The 15,085-nt window shown below is 44.9% G+C and overlaps 1 protein-coding gene across 1 annotated transcript in view; it reads right to left on the bottom strand.

Moving 5' to 3' along the window:
* LOC138674080 (uncharacterized protein C3orf20-like) overlaps positions 1-15,085 on the bottom strand; it is a 39,421-nt gene that overhangs the window by 17,276 nt on the left and 7,060 nt on the right. Inside the window, exons 5-6 of the mRNA XM_069762028.1 lie at positions 5,250-5,403; positions 3,555-3,801 (exon numbers count right to left, since the gene is read on the bottom strand). Of these exons, the coding sequence (XP_069618129.1) occupies positions 3,555-3,801; positions 5,250-5,403 (401 nt within the window). The remainder of the gene's footprint in view (positions 1-3,554; positions 3,802-5,249; positions 5,404-15,085) is intronic.

Here is a 15,085-nt window from a genome sequence, read left to right as displayed (position 1 = left end):
TTTTTGAGAAAAAAAAATGCCAGTAACCTGTCTTACTTAATGGGTGCAGAAATGCGGCAGAAAATCTTCAACATCAAATACTCAGCAAAAAGCTCATTGTGGGAAAGTAGTGAAATCTGCAACAAAAACGGTGAAACAATTGACATGCTGCAGATTTAAATCTGGTCCAAATCTGCAAGTCAAAAATAAGCAATGTGTGCATGAGACGTCAGGATTCTCATTCACTGTGCTGGCATCAGGATACCCTTGAGGTTTTGAGACAAATCTGTGCAGAAAAAAGTGCAACGAATCTGCAGTGTGTGCACAGACCCATAATGGGTAGGATCCAATGTATGAAATATTGAGGTTAGGTCTGCTTGCAATAAAATACTGGAGACTTCAAATGGTAGCTGTTCAGAAAAATATTTTATTCTAGATAAAGTAAAGTTATTTTACCCCACAACTATGACTATTTTATTAACAGCACACCCATCCTCAGTTGTTTTTAACTTTAGATCATACTCGTATCCCCAAAAGCTTACTCCTGTTGATGTTTGTAGACCTACACTAGGCATAATCCAAACATTCAATATGGCTGTGCCTACAGTGGGTACGGAAAGTATTCAGACCCCTTTAAATTTCACTCTGTTTCATTTTTCTCATTAATGTACACTCTGCACCCCATCCTGACTGAAAAAAACAGAAATGTAGAATTTTTTGCAAATTTATTAAAAAAGAAAAACTGAAATATCACATGGTTGTAAGTATTGAGACCCTTTGCTCAGACACTCACATTTAAGTCACATGCTGTCCATTTCCTTGTGATCCTCCTTGAGATGGTTCTACTCCTTCACTGGAGTTCAGCTGTGTTTAATTAAACTGATAGGACTTGATTTGGAAAGGCACACACCAGTCTATATAGGACCTCACAGCTCACAGTGCATGTCAGACCAAATGAGAATCACGAGGTCAAAGGAACTGGCCAAGGAGCTCAAGAGACAGAATTGTGGCAAGGCACAGATCTGGCCAAGGTTACAAAATAATTTCTGCAGTATTCAATTTTCCTAAGAGCACAGTGGCCTCCATAATACTTAAATGGAAGAAGTTTGGGACCACCAGAAGTCTTCCTAGACTTGACCGTCCAGCCAAACTGAGCAATCGTGGGAGAAGAGCCTTGGTGAAAGAGGTAAAGAAGAACCCCAAGATCACTGTGGCTGAGTTCCAGAGATGCAGTAGGGAGTTGGGAGAAAGTTCCACAAAGTCAGCTATCACTGCAGCCCTCCATCAGTCGGGCCTTTATGGCAGAGTGGCCCGACTGAAGGCTCGCTTCAGTGCAAGACTTATGAAAGCCCGCATAGTTTGCTAAAAAAAACACATGAAGGACTCCCAGACTATGAAAAATAAGATTCTCTGGTCTGATGAGATGAAAATAGACCATTTTGGTGATAATTATAAGCGGTATGTGTGGAGAAAACCAGGCACTGCTCATCACCTGCCCAATACAATCCCAACAGTGAAACATGTTGAGGGCAACATCATGCTATGGGGGCGTTTTTCAGCTGCAGGGACAGGATGACTGGTTGTCATTGAAGGAAACATGAATGCGGCCAAGTACAGAGATATCCTGGATGAAAACCTCTTCCAGAGTGCTCTGGACCTCAGACTTGGCAGAAGGTTCACCTTCAAAACAAGACAATTACTGTATATACTCGAGTATAAGCCGACCCGAGTATAAGCCGACCCCCCTAATTTTGCCACAAAAAACTGGGAAAACTTATTGACTCAAGTATAAGCCTAGGGTGGAAATGCAGCATTTACCGGTGAATTTCAAAAATAAAAATAGATCATTATTTCCCCATAGCTGTGCCATATAGTGCTCTACACCGTTCATTATTTCCCCATAGCTGTGCCCCATATAGTGCTCTGCACCGTTCATTGTGCCCCATAGCTGTGCCATATACGGTGCTCTGCACCGTTCATTGTGCCCCATTGCTGTGCCATATACGGTGCTCTGTACCGTTCATTGTGCCCCATTGCTGTGCCATATACGGTGCTCTGCACCGTTCATTGTGCCCCATTGCTGTGCCATATACGGTGCTCTGCACCGTTCATTGTGCCCCATTGCTGTGCCATATACAGTGCTCTGCACCGTTCATTGTGCCCCATATCTGTGCCCATATACGGTGCTCTGCACCGTTCATTGTGCCCCATTGCTGTGCCATATACGGTGCTCTGCACCGTTCATTGTGCCCCATAGAAATCTCTGCCGCCGCTGCTGCAATAAAAAAAAAACCACATACTCACCTCCCTTGATTGCAGCTCCCGGCGTCTCGTTCCGGCGCCTCCATCTTCCCGGCGTCTCTGCTCTGACTGATCAGGCAGAGGGCGCCGCGCACACTGTATGCGTCATCGCGCCCTCTGCCTGAACAGTCAGAGCGCAGACGCCGGGAAGATGGAGGCGCCGGCCGGGAAGATGGAGCGGCGCCCGGCGGCTGGAACGAGGACAGGTGAATATGCTATACTTACCTAGTCCTGGCGATCCTCGCGCTGTCCCTCTGCCTGGTCTTCGGTGCCGCAGCTCTTCCTGTCAGCGGTCACCGGCACCGCTGATTAGAGGAATGAATAGGCGGCTCCGCCCCTATGGGAGGTGGAGCCGCTTATTCATATCTCTAATGAGCGGTCCCACGTGACCGCTGAAGAGGGGAAGAAGCTGCAGCACAGAAGCCCGTGGGACGGCAGGGACAGCGCGAGGATCGCTGGGACTAGGTAAGTATACCTCAGCGCCCTCACCCCCTCACCCGCCGACCCTGCCACCCACATTGACTCGAGTATAAGCCGAGAGGGGCACTTTCAGCCCAAAAATTTGGGCTGAAAATCTCGGCTTATACTCGAGTATATACTGTACCCTAAGCACACAGCTAAATAACAAAGGAGTGGCTTCAGAACAACTCTGTGACCATTCTTTACTGGCCCAGCCAGATCCCTGACCTAAACCCAATTGAGCATCTCTGGAGAGACCTGAAAATGGCTGTCCACCAACGTTCACCATCCAACCTGACAGAACTGGAGAGAATCTGCAAGGAAGAATGGCAGAGGATCCCTAAATCCAGGTGTGAAAAACGTGTTGCATCATTCCCAAGTAGACTTACAGCTGTACTAGCTCAAAAGGGTGCTACTACTCAGTACTGAGCAAAGGGTCTGAATACTTATGACCTTGTGATATTTCAGTTTTTCTTTTTCTTTAAATTTACAAAAATTTCTACATTTCTGATTTTTTTCAGTCAAGATGGGGTGCAGAGTGCACATTAATGAGAAAAAAATGAACTTTTTTGAATTTTCCAAATGGCTGCGGTGAAACAGAGTGAAAAATTTAAAGGGGTCTGAAAACTTTCCGTACCCACTGTATACATTGCACAACTACACCAGGTGAGATAAACCATGGCTCCCCTTCCCCATCCCCAGCTTTCTCCTGCGTTTTTACCCCACGTTAGGCTTTGTGTTTCTCTTCTTAACCCCTTTAATGGAGAAGCTGCATAAGACTCTTTTAACTGTTTCATTTCTTCATGTTTCCATACCTGGGTGAAGCTGTGCTCAGTGACATGTCCCATCTCATAGTATGAGAATGAGCAGGCGCTGATAGAAAGCGGCCATGTAAAAGGGCACTTTCCTTCTGCAGTGTGCTCTCTACATCTGTTTCTGTGACAGGCTGGGATTTTAAAACAGGGGGTGTAATGGCAAATAGAGCAGCAGACTGGACTTTTCGTTTTCTTAACATTTTTGGAGGAGCATCAGACATTCTCTGTATATGTGGCGAATCAATACCTACAAAATAAAATTGCATCACAATCAACTACACATTACTTACATACACCTACAATACCAATGCATAGAAATAAACAATAGCAAACCTAGCTCAAAAAGGCAAACAAAATAGATATCAATGGCATTATATGAATATGAATGAAAATTATCCATTGCTGTTGAGCTAAAATAAAAGCTCCAAGTGCTCTGCAGACAAAAAGATAATAAACTTGGTAAACCATATGAGGGACAACAGCATCATGCCAATCTCTGCTGTTTATAACTTGGTTATGTGACTTTGGCATCCCAGAAAACAAATGGTCACAGGCTGTTCCATAGTGAGGACCCCCAAAGATCATCTGATGTAATGAAGTGAACCACTGAGCAGGAAGTATGGCCAAATAGGCAGTTGCCTACTTTGCAACTGCACTTTGAGTCTTCTGAAATTAACTGACAGATATGTTTATGTTCACAGCCTGTAACCGCAGAACACAAAGAAATATATACAGGAGCTCCATCCCTTAGAGGGGTATACCCGTCTCATACAAGATATTCCATCAATGCTTGTTAGATGCACCACCAATGGCATATGTACAGATTAGATAATGGGGCAAACGTTGGAGAAGTGGTTAGAAGTCCTATTCAAGATTCACAATTCTGACCACCACACCACATTTACATCACATTTAAAGGGGCCCTATTCATGGGATAGAAGTGGGTTCCACTGGTGAGACCTGCATCTATCATACATATATGGTACATCTAGCTTATATGTCATAAATGGCAGCGCGGTGGCGCAGTGGTTAGCACAGCAGCCTTGCAGCGCTGGAGTCCTGGGTTCTAATCCCACCCTGGACAACATCTGCAAAGAGTTTGTATGTTCTCTCCGTGTTTGCGTGGGTTTCCTCCGGGCACTCCGGTTTCATTCCAAAGACATACTGATAGGGAATTTAGATTGTGAGCCCCAGCGATGATAATGTGTGCAACCTCTGTAAAGCGCTGCGGAATATGTTAGCGCTATATAAAAATAAAGATTATTATTATAAATGTACAAGATGAGAAAATCCCTTTAAAAGGGGTCTCCGGGATTTTTAAAAAAAATTCCCACGAAAGCAGTGAATGCGAAAGATGAACAAAATAAATATTACTCCCTTGGCAAACTACTGCCACTTCGTAGGTTCCTCTGACCTACCCTCAATCACTGATATCAGCAATCTTTTGCCATGAAAGCAGGTATCACTAATGGGCCAGTAAAAGCAGCAGTGGTCTGGGGGGCATGCATGGCATGACATAGGAAAAATCAACAAAAACAGCGGTAAAAAAAGAGAACAACATCCATGGAGCACTGGGAATTTCATGTTGGGTCGACAATTACTTTTGTACTTTACTATTTTCCCTACTTTATTAAAAAACAAACAGCTTTGAAACTCCTTTATCGGTTCTGAATAAAAATAGAACAAACAACTTACCTGCAGCCAAGCGATAATGCTCCATCCAATCATCTACAATATTTCGAATTTTTCGCTGAAGCTTTCTGAGCTCAACAGCGGCATTGAAGTCATTTGAAGGACTAATATGATCCTCGGGAATTACAAGAGTCTTTGCCAGCTCTGATAAGATTGTCTTATTTAGAAAATTAATAGATATTTGGTTAGAAATCATTGGCTTTTAAAACAAATATCCAGTGAATAAATTATTTTTAAAAGACACAAGACTTTAAATGAACCAATACTCACCAATGATTCACAGATTCTACTCAGACATTTACGAGATCCCTATTCGTCTCTAATTCTCCCATTGACATATCAGAAGTGGCAGCAAATACCAACCACTGTAGCTGTGACCAACCTCGGTAGAGACCAGTGTATAAGCGGGAATGCAGGGGACGTTTGGTGAATATCACCTAATCTGAGCCCTTTAAAAAAAAAATTGTATCCACTAACAATCTCTTCACCCCCTTTACAAGTTATCGGTAGCTATTAGCCACCCCTGGTTGCGTCACGCTGTTGTATTATGTGCCTAAGTCTCTAAAAGTGTTTAATAAAAAAAAATTAGAAAAAAAACATATTTGGGAGAAAGTTCTGATTGTTGTTATAATCTTTGTGCCCTTTCTGAAATCTTTATTTCTTCACTAGTATATAAATTATGCCATATGAACCTCAGGGAGCCACGGTGTCAGATCTTTAGGGAAGATGAACTTCTGACACAGTATTGTAGTGACACATAGGAAAGTGGTCTGCAACAGGATGTCAGGGCCAAAAGTAGGGCTCTCAGATGTAGCTTGTACCATGAAGATGACTTGCTCTACGGTATATGACCACAAATAGCAACAAAGCTGTCATCATCATCAATAATGTATCCCACAAGAAGAAAGAGTCAGTAATAGTATCTGCTGTGAAAACAAACACACATACAGGTCCTTCTCAAAAAATTAACATATAGTGTTAAATTTCATTATTTACCATAATGTAATGATTACAATTAAACTTTCATATATTATAGATTCATTATCCACCAACTGAAATTTGTCACGTCTTTTATTGTTGTAATACTGATGATTTTGGCATACAACTCCTGATAACCCAAAAAACCTGTCTCAATAAATTAGCATATCAAGAAAAGGTTCTCTAAACGACCTATTACCCTAATCTTCTGAATCAACTAATTAACTCTAAACACATGCAAAAGATACCTGAGGCTTTTATAAACTCCCTGCCTGGTTAATTACTCAAAACCCCCATCATGGGTAAGACTAGCGACCTGACAGATGTCAAGAAGGCCATCATTGACACCCTCAAGCAAGAGGGTAAGACCCAGAAAGAAATTTCTCAACAAATAGGCTGTTCCCAGAGTGCTGTATCAAGGCACCTCAATGGTAAGTCTGTTGGAAGGAAACAATGTGGCAGAAAACGCTGTACAACGAGAAGAGGAGACTGGACCCTGAGGAAGATTGTGGAGAAGGACCGATTCCAGACCTTGGGGAACCTGAGGAAGCAGTGGACTGAGTCTGGTGTGGAAACATCCAGAGCCACCGTGCACAGGCGTGTGCAGGAAATGGGCTACAGGTGCCGAAATGGGCTACAGAGAAGCAGCACTGGAGTGTTGCTAAGTGGTCCCAAGTACTTTTTCTGATGAAAGCAAATTTTGCATGTCATTCGGAAATCAAGGTGCCAGAGTCTGGAGGAAGACTGGGGAGAAGGAAATGCCAAAATGCCTGAAGTCCAGTGTCAAGTACCCACAGTCAGTGATGGTGTGGGGTGCCATGTCAGCTGCTGGTGTTGGTCCACTGTGTTTCATCAAGGGCAGGGTCAATGCAGCTAGCTATCAGGAGATTTTGGAGCACTTCATGCTTCCATCGGCTGAAATGCTTTATGGAGATGAAGATTTCATTTTTCAGCACGACCTGGCACCTGCTCACAGTGCCAAAACCACTGGTAAATGGTTTACTGACCATGGTATTTTGTGCTCAATTGGCCTGCCAACTCTCCTGACCTGAACCCCATAGAGAATCTGTGGGATATTGTGAAGAGAAAGTTGAGAGACGCAAGACCCAACACTCTGGATGAGCTTAAGGCCGCTATTGAAGCATCCTGGGCCTCCATAACATCTCAGCAGTGTCACAGGCTGATTGCCTCCATGCCACGCCGCATTGAAGCAGTCATTTCTGCCAAAGGATTCCCGACCAAGTATTGAGTGCATAACTGAACATTATTATTTGATGGTTTTTTTGTTTGTTATTAAAAAACACTTTTATTTGATTGGATGGGTGAAATATGCTAATTTATTGAGACAGGTTTTTTGGGTTATCAGGAGTTGTATGCCAAAATCATCAGTATTAAAACAATAAAAGACGTGACAAATTTCAGTTGGTGGATAATTAATCTATAATATATGAAAGTTTAATTGTAATCATTACATTATGGTAAATAATTAAATTTAACACTATATGCTAATTTTTTGAGAAGGACCTGTACATCTGTGAAGCCGAAGGTGACATGGGGTAATCATCATTTCAGAGTATAGATTATACCCTTCTCTGCATAGTCCTCTAACACCTACCGGTCTTCTATTCATGCAGGATGTATGAAGAATTAAAATATAAAAGATTATTATTTAATATTTTTCTGCCATGCTATTGGTATAATTAATGTTTGAACTAGCAATGAGGTTAATAAATTATCACTGTCATTAGAAACTGACCTGTCACCAGATCAAAAGTGGGCAGTTTTTGCTCTTATTTTATTTACTCTGCTCCTGTCATGATCCCAATGGCAGGGGATCACTAAAGGACAAGCACAGATACAAACAAGCTCTAGGGCGATGGAACCTGAGCTGACCGCGACCCTGAACCTATCACACAAATAAAAGTAGCCGGGGAACGTGCCTACGATGATCCTAGACGTCTCGCTCCAGCCGAAGATCTAACTTCCCCTATTAGAAGAAACACAGACCTCTCTTGCCTCCAGAGAAATACCCCACAGAAATAGCAGCCCCCCACATATGACGGTGAAATGAGTGGAAAGCACATACGCAGTATGAAAACAGTTTCAGCAAAATGAGGCCCGCTAAAGCTAGATAGCAGAGGATACAAAAGTGAACTGCGCGGTCAGCGAAAAACCCTTCAAAAAACCATCCTGAAATTACTTGAACTCATGTGCCAACTCATGGTACATGAGGAGCAATTTCAGCCCACTAGAGCAACCAGCAGCAAAGAATCACATATCTGCAGGCTGGACTAAAAACCAAATAAAGCAAAACACCAAAACAGGAAAATCCAAACTTAGCTTGACCAGAAGGTTCTAGGAGCAGGGAGCAGAGGTAACAAGACACACTGGATACATTGATAACCGGCGAGGAAATGCCAGCAAAGCCAGGTTAAATAGGAAACTCCCATATCCTGATGGAACAGGTGGAACCCAGAGACCCAGGAAAGACAAGTCACCCAGTACCATCAGTAACCACCAGAGGGAGCCCAAAAACAGAACTCACAACAGTACCCCCCCTTGAGGAGGGGTCACCGAACCCTCACGAGAACCACCAGGGCGACCAGGATGAGCCCTATGAAAAGCGCGAACCAAATCATCAGCATGAACATCCGAGGCAACCACCCAAGAATTATCCTCCTGACCATAACCCTTCCACTTGACCAAATACTGGAGTTTCCGTCTGGAAACACGAGAATCCAAGATCTTCTCCACAACATACTCCAATTCTCCCTCCACCAGCACTGGAGCAGGAGGCTCAAGCGAAGGAACAACAGGTACCTCATACTTCCGCAACAACGACCGATGGAACACATTATGAATAGCAAACGATGCCGGGAGATCCAAACGAAACGACACAGGGTTAAGAATTTCCAAAATCCTATAGGGACCGATGAACCGAGGCTTGAACTTAGGAGAAGAGACCTTCATAGGAACAAAACGAGAAGACAACCACACCAAGTCCCCAACAAGAAGTCGAGGACCCACGCGGCGACGGCGATTAGCAAACTGCTGAGCCTTCTCCTGGGACAACTTCAAATTGTCCACCACATGACTCCAAATCCGATGCAACCTATCCACCACCATGTCCACTCCAGGACAATCAGAAGGTTCCACCTGACCAGAGGAAAAACGAGGATGAAACCCCGAATTACAAAAGAAAGGAGAAACCAAGGTAGCAGAACTAGCCCGATTATTAAGGGCAAACTCGGCCAGCGGCAAAAAGGTAACCCAGTCATCCTGATCAGCAGAAACAAAACACCTTAAATAAGTTTCCAAGGTCTGATTAGTTCGTTCAGTCTGGCCATTCGTCTGAGGATGGAATGCAGACGAAAAGGACAAATCAATGCCCATCTTAGCACAGAACGTCCGCCAAAATCTAGACACAAACTGGGATCCCCTGTCAGAAACGATGTTCTCAGGAATCACATGCAAACGAACCACATTCTGAAAAAACAGAGGGACCAACTCAGAGGAGGAAGGTAACTTAGGCAAGGCTACCAGATGAACCATTTTAGAAAAGCGGTCACACACAACCCAGATGACGGACATTTTTTGAGAGACAGGGAGATCCGAAATAAAGTCCATGGAAATGTGCGTCCAAGGCCTCTTCGGGATAGGCAAAGGTGACAACAATCCACTGGCCCGAGAACAGCAAGGCTTAGCCCGAGCACAAACCTCACAAGACTGCACAAAAGAATGCACATCCCTCGACAAGGAAGGCCACCAAAAAGACCTGGCCACCAAGTCTCTAGTACCAAATATTCCAGGATGACCTGCCAACGCAGAAGAATGGACCTCGGAGATGACTCTACTGGTCCAATTATCCGGAACAAACAGTCTCTCAGGCGGACAACGATCAGGTTTACCCGCCTGAAACTCCTGCAAAGCACGTCGCAAGTCTGGGGAGACAGCAGACAAAATCACCCCATCCCTAAGGATACCAGAGGGCTCAGAATTTCCAAGGGAGTCAGGCACAAAACTCCTAGAAAGAGCATCCGCCTTCACATTCTTTGAACCTGGCAGGTATGAAACCACAAAATTGAAACGAGAGAAAAACAGTGACCAACGAGCCTGTCTAGGATTCAGACGCCTGGCAGACTCAAGGTAAATCAAATTTTTGTGATCAGTCAAGACCACCACACGATGTCTAGCACCCTCTAGCCAATGACGCCACTCCTCAAATGCCCACTTCATGGCCAAAAGTTCCCGATTACCAACATCATAATTCCGCTCAGCCGGCGAAAACTTTCTAGAAAAAAACGCGCATGGCTTCATCACTGAGCCATCGGAGCTTCTCTGTGACAAAACCGCCCCCGCTCCAATCTCGGAAGCATCAACCTCAACCTGAAAAGGGAGCGAAACATCTGGCTGACGCAACACAGGAGCAGAAGAAAACCGGCGCTTAAGTTCCTGAAAGGCCTCCACAGCCGCAGGAGACCAATTAGCAACATCAGCACCCTTCCTAGTCAAATCCGTCAAAGGCTTAACAACACTAGAAAAATTAGTTATAAAACGACGATAGAAATTAGCAAAGCCCAAGAACTTCTGTAGACTCTTAAGAGATGTAGGCTGCGTCCAGTCACAAATAGCCTGAACCTTGACGGGATCCATCTCAATAGTAGAAGGGGAAAAAATATACCCCAAGAAAGAAATCTTCTGGACTCCAAAGAGACACTTTGAGCCTTTTACAAACAAGGAATTGGCCCGCAGGACCTGAAACACCTTCCTGACCTGCTGAACATGAGACTCCCAGTCATCAGAAAAAAAACAAAATATCATCCAAATACACAATCATAAATTTATCCAGATATTCACGGAAAATATCGTGCATAAAGGACTGGAAGACTGAAGGAGCATTAGAAAGTCCAAAAGGCATTACCAAATACTCAAAATGGCCCTCAGGCGTATTAAATGCGGTTTTCCACTCATCACCTTGCTTTATTCGTATAAGATTATACGCACCCCGAAGATCAATCTTAGTGAACCATTTAGCCCCCTTAATGCGAGCAAACAAATCAGTCAACAATGGCAAAGGATACTGATATTTTACGGTAATCTTATTCAAAAGACGATAATCTATACAAGGCCTCAAGGAACCATCTTTTTTGGCCACGAAAAAAAAACCTGCTCCCAAAGGGGACAAAGATGGACGGATATGTCCCTTTTCTAAGGACTCCTTAACATAATCCCGCATAGCAGTATGCTCTGGCACTGACAGATTGAACAAACGACCTTTAGGAAATTTACTGCCTGGAATTAAATTTATAGCACAATCGCAATCCCTGTGAGGAGGAAGCGAACTGAGCTTAGGCTCCTCAAAAACATCCCGATAGTCAGACAAAAACACAGGAATCTCAGAAGGAGTAGATGAAGCGATAGAAATCGGAGGTGCATCATCATGAACCCCCTGACAACCCCAGCTTAACACAGACATTGATTTCCAGTCAAGGACTGGATTATGAGTTTGTAACCATGGCAGACCAAGCACTAGGACATCATGCAAATTATACAGTACCAGGAAGCGAATCACCTCCTGATGAACAGGAGTCATACGCATGGTCACTTGTGTCCAGTACTGAGGTTTATTCATAGCCAAAGGTGTAGAGTCAATTCCCTTCAAAGGAATAGGGACTTCCAGAGGCTCCAGACTAAACCCACAGTGATTGGCAAATGACCAATCCATAAGACTCAGGGCAGCGCCTGAATCCACATAGGCATCGACGGAAATGGATGATAATGAACAAATCAGAGTCACAGACAGAATGAACTTAGACTGTAAAGTACTAATGGCAACAGACTTATCAACCTTTTTTGTGCGTTTAGAGCATGCTGATATAACATGAGCTGAATCGCCACAATAAAAGCACAACCTTTTTTTCCGCCTATAATTTTGCCGTTCACTTCTGGACTGAATTCTATCACATTGCATTATCTCAGGTGACGGTTCAGACGACACCGCCAAATGGTGCACAGGTTTGCGCTCCCGTAAACGCCGATCAATCTGAATAGCCATAGTCATAGACTTATTCAGACCAGTAGGCGCAGGGAACCCCACCATAACATCTTTAATGGCCTCAGAAAGGCCATCTCTGAACTTTGCAGCCAGGGCGCACTCATTCCACTGAGTAAGCACCGACCACTTCCGAAATTTTTGACAATAAATTTCTGCTTCATCTTGCCCCTGAGAGAGGGCCAACAAAGCTTTTTCAGCCTGAATCTCTTGGTTAGGTTCCTCATAGAGCAAACCCAATGCCAGAAAAAACGCATCCGCATTAAGCAACGCAGGGTCCCCTGGTGCCAATGCAAATGCCCAATCCTGAGGGTCACCCCGCAGGAAAGATATAATAATCTTGACTTGCTGAGCAGGGTCTCCAGAGGAGCGAGATTTCAAAGAAAGAAACAACTTGCAATTGTTCCTAAAATTCAGAAAACGAGATCTATCTCCAGAAAAAAACTCTGGGACAGGAATTCTAGGTTCAGACATAGGAGCATGTACAACAAAATCCTGTATATTTTGAACCTTAGCGGCAAGATTATTCAGGCTGGAAGCCAAACTCTGGACGTCCATGATAAACAGCTGGGATCAGAGCCATTCAAAGATTAAGAGGAGGAGGAAGTAGCCAGGCTGCAATAAGGCTAGGCAGCAAACTCTGAGGGAAAGAGAAAAAAAAAAAAAAAAAACTTCCTCAGACTACTTATCCTCCTACTTCAGCCAATACAATTAACACTTTGTGGGCCGGTTATACTGTCATGATCCCAATGGCAGGGGATCACTAAAGGACAAGCACAGATACAAACAAGCTCTAGGGCGATGGAACCTGAGCTGACCGCGACCCTGAACCTATCACACAAATAAAAGTAGCCGTGGAACATGCCTACAATGATCCTAGACGTCTCGCTCCAGCCGAAGATCTAACTTCCCCTATTAGAAGAAACACAGACCTCTCTTGCCTCCAGAGAAATACCCCACAGAAATAGCAGCCCCCCACATATAATGACGGTGAAATGAGAGGAAAGCACATACGCAGTATGAAAACAGTTTCAGCAAAATGAGGCCCGCTAAAGCTAGATAGCAGAGGATACAAAAGTGAACTGCGCGGTCAGCGAAAAACCCTTCAAAAAACCATCCTGAAATTACTTGAACTCATGTGCCAACTCATGGTACATGAGGAGCAATTTCAGCCCACTAGAGCAACCAGCAGCAAAGAATCACATATCTGCAGGCTGGACTAAAAACCAAATAAAGCAAAACACCAAAACAGGAAAATCCAAACTTAGCTTGACCAGAAGGTTCTAGGAGCAGGGAGCAGAGGTAACAAGACACACTGGATACATTGATAACCGGCGAGGAAATGCCAGCAAAGCCAGGTTAAATAGGAAACTCCCATATCCTGATGGAACAGGTGGAACCCAGAGACCCAGGAAAGACAAGTCACCCAGTACCATCAGTAACCACCAGAGGGAGCCCAAAAACAGAACTCACAACAGCTCCCCTCTGTATCCTGTTTTTTTGTTTTTAGAAATCTGCCATATGGTTCCAGACATACAAGCCTTTTTATTTAATGCAAATTTTTATGGTCTGTACCCAGGGGGAAGGTACATATGATGCAGTGGTGGCTTGAGTAAATGCATTGCCTGTGCGTGTGTGGCACCCCAGGAGTCTGAATGCCACAGTGGCAATGCCTCCCTCACAGGGGGTGATGTCATGCCTGGAAGCAAGAAGGGATTCCCTTAGCAGGTACATCAGTATGCAACACTTTCCTGACTTGACTCCAGACCAGAAGGGGGAGGAGCTCTAACACCTGGTTTCAGGGGAGCTTCCCTGATAAATTCTGGTCTGGAGGCGGGGTTAGTCAGTCAGTCAGAGCTAGTCTTAGGAAGAGGAAGCAAGTGAGGAGAACCTGAGCTGCGACTGAGCTCACCCCAGGAATGAGCGCCAAGGACCGGACACCAGAGTCCGTGGTTGTTTGGGAACTGCAGGCCCAGCAACTAAAACCAGAGGACGGCAGATTGCAGGTCTCCTGGTCCCATCTGACACCTGAAGGCACAGCAGCATACCAGAGCCCGGAGTCACCTTGAGGGAATGACACCTGGAACAGGCTCAAGCTGCCTGCCATGCAGGTAGTGTTCCATTTAATGGAAACACAGTAAGAGGGACTTGAATAGAGCATAAAGCATCAGGAACACAGAGAACAGCGCAGCAGGGACGCTTCCAACCAGGGGCGTAACTACCACGGTCGCAGCAGTCGCCATTGCGACCGGGCCCGGGGTAGTCAGGGGCCCCGGCTGGTCAGATGCACGTCGACACCAGCAAAAAGTTAAAAACTGTTGCCATGCAGGTGATTCATCCCGCACGGCAACAGACAGACCTGCCCTCCACCTGACCTGCCGGGCGCACACATCAGATCAACAGCCGACGCCTGATCTGAAAGGAAGAGCTGAAGATCCTGTGGTGACATCATCACTATCATAGGTCTTTCACCATTTATCAGCTCCGCCTCCTGATCACATGACGATGACGTCACCACAGGTCCTTCAGCTCTCGGCAGCTCAGTCTTGGTTGTGTGCAGCTCGTGTTCTCTGGTACCAACAAGCAGCAGATTTCCGGTTCCTGCTGTTCTGGTAAGATATGGAGATGGGCAGAATGTGGAGATGGATGGGGCAGAATGTGGAGATGGATGGGGCAGAATGTGGAAATGGATGGGGCAGAATGTGGAGACGGATGGGGCAGAATGCGGAGTCGGATGGGGCAGAATGCGGAGACGGATGGGGCAGAATGCGGAGACGGATGGGGCAGAATGCGGAGTTGGCTGGGGCAG

The sequence above is a fragment of the Ranitomeya imitator genome, chromosome 4 (genome assembly GCF_032444005.1).
Source record: "Ranitomeya imitator isolate aRanImi1 chromosome 4, aRanImi1.pri, whole genome shotgun sequence".
NCBI lineage: Eukaryota > Metazoa > Chordata > Amphibia > Anura > Dendrobatidae > Ranitomeya > Ranitomeya imitator.
Note: the sequence above shows the minus strand (reverse complement) of the source record. Positions and strands in the feature narration are given on the sequence as shown.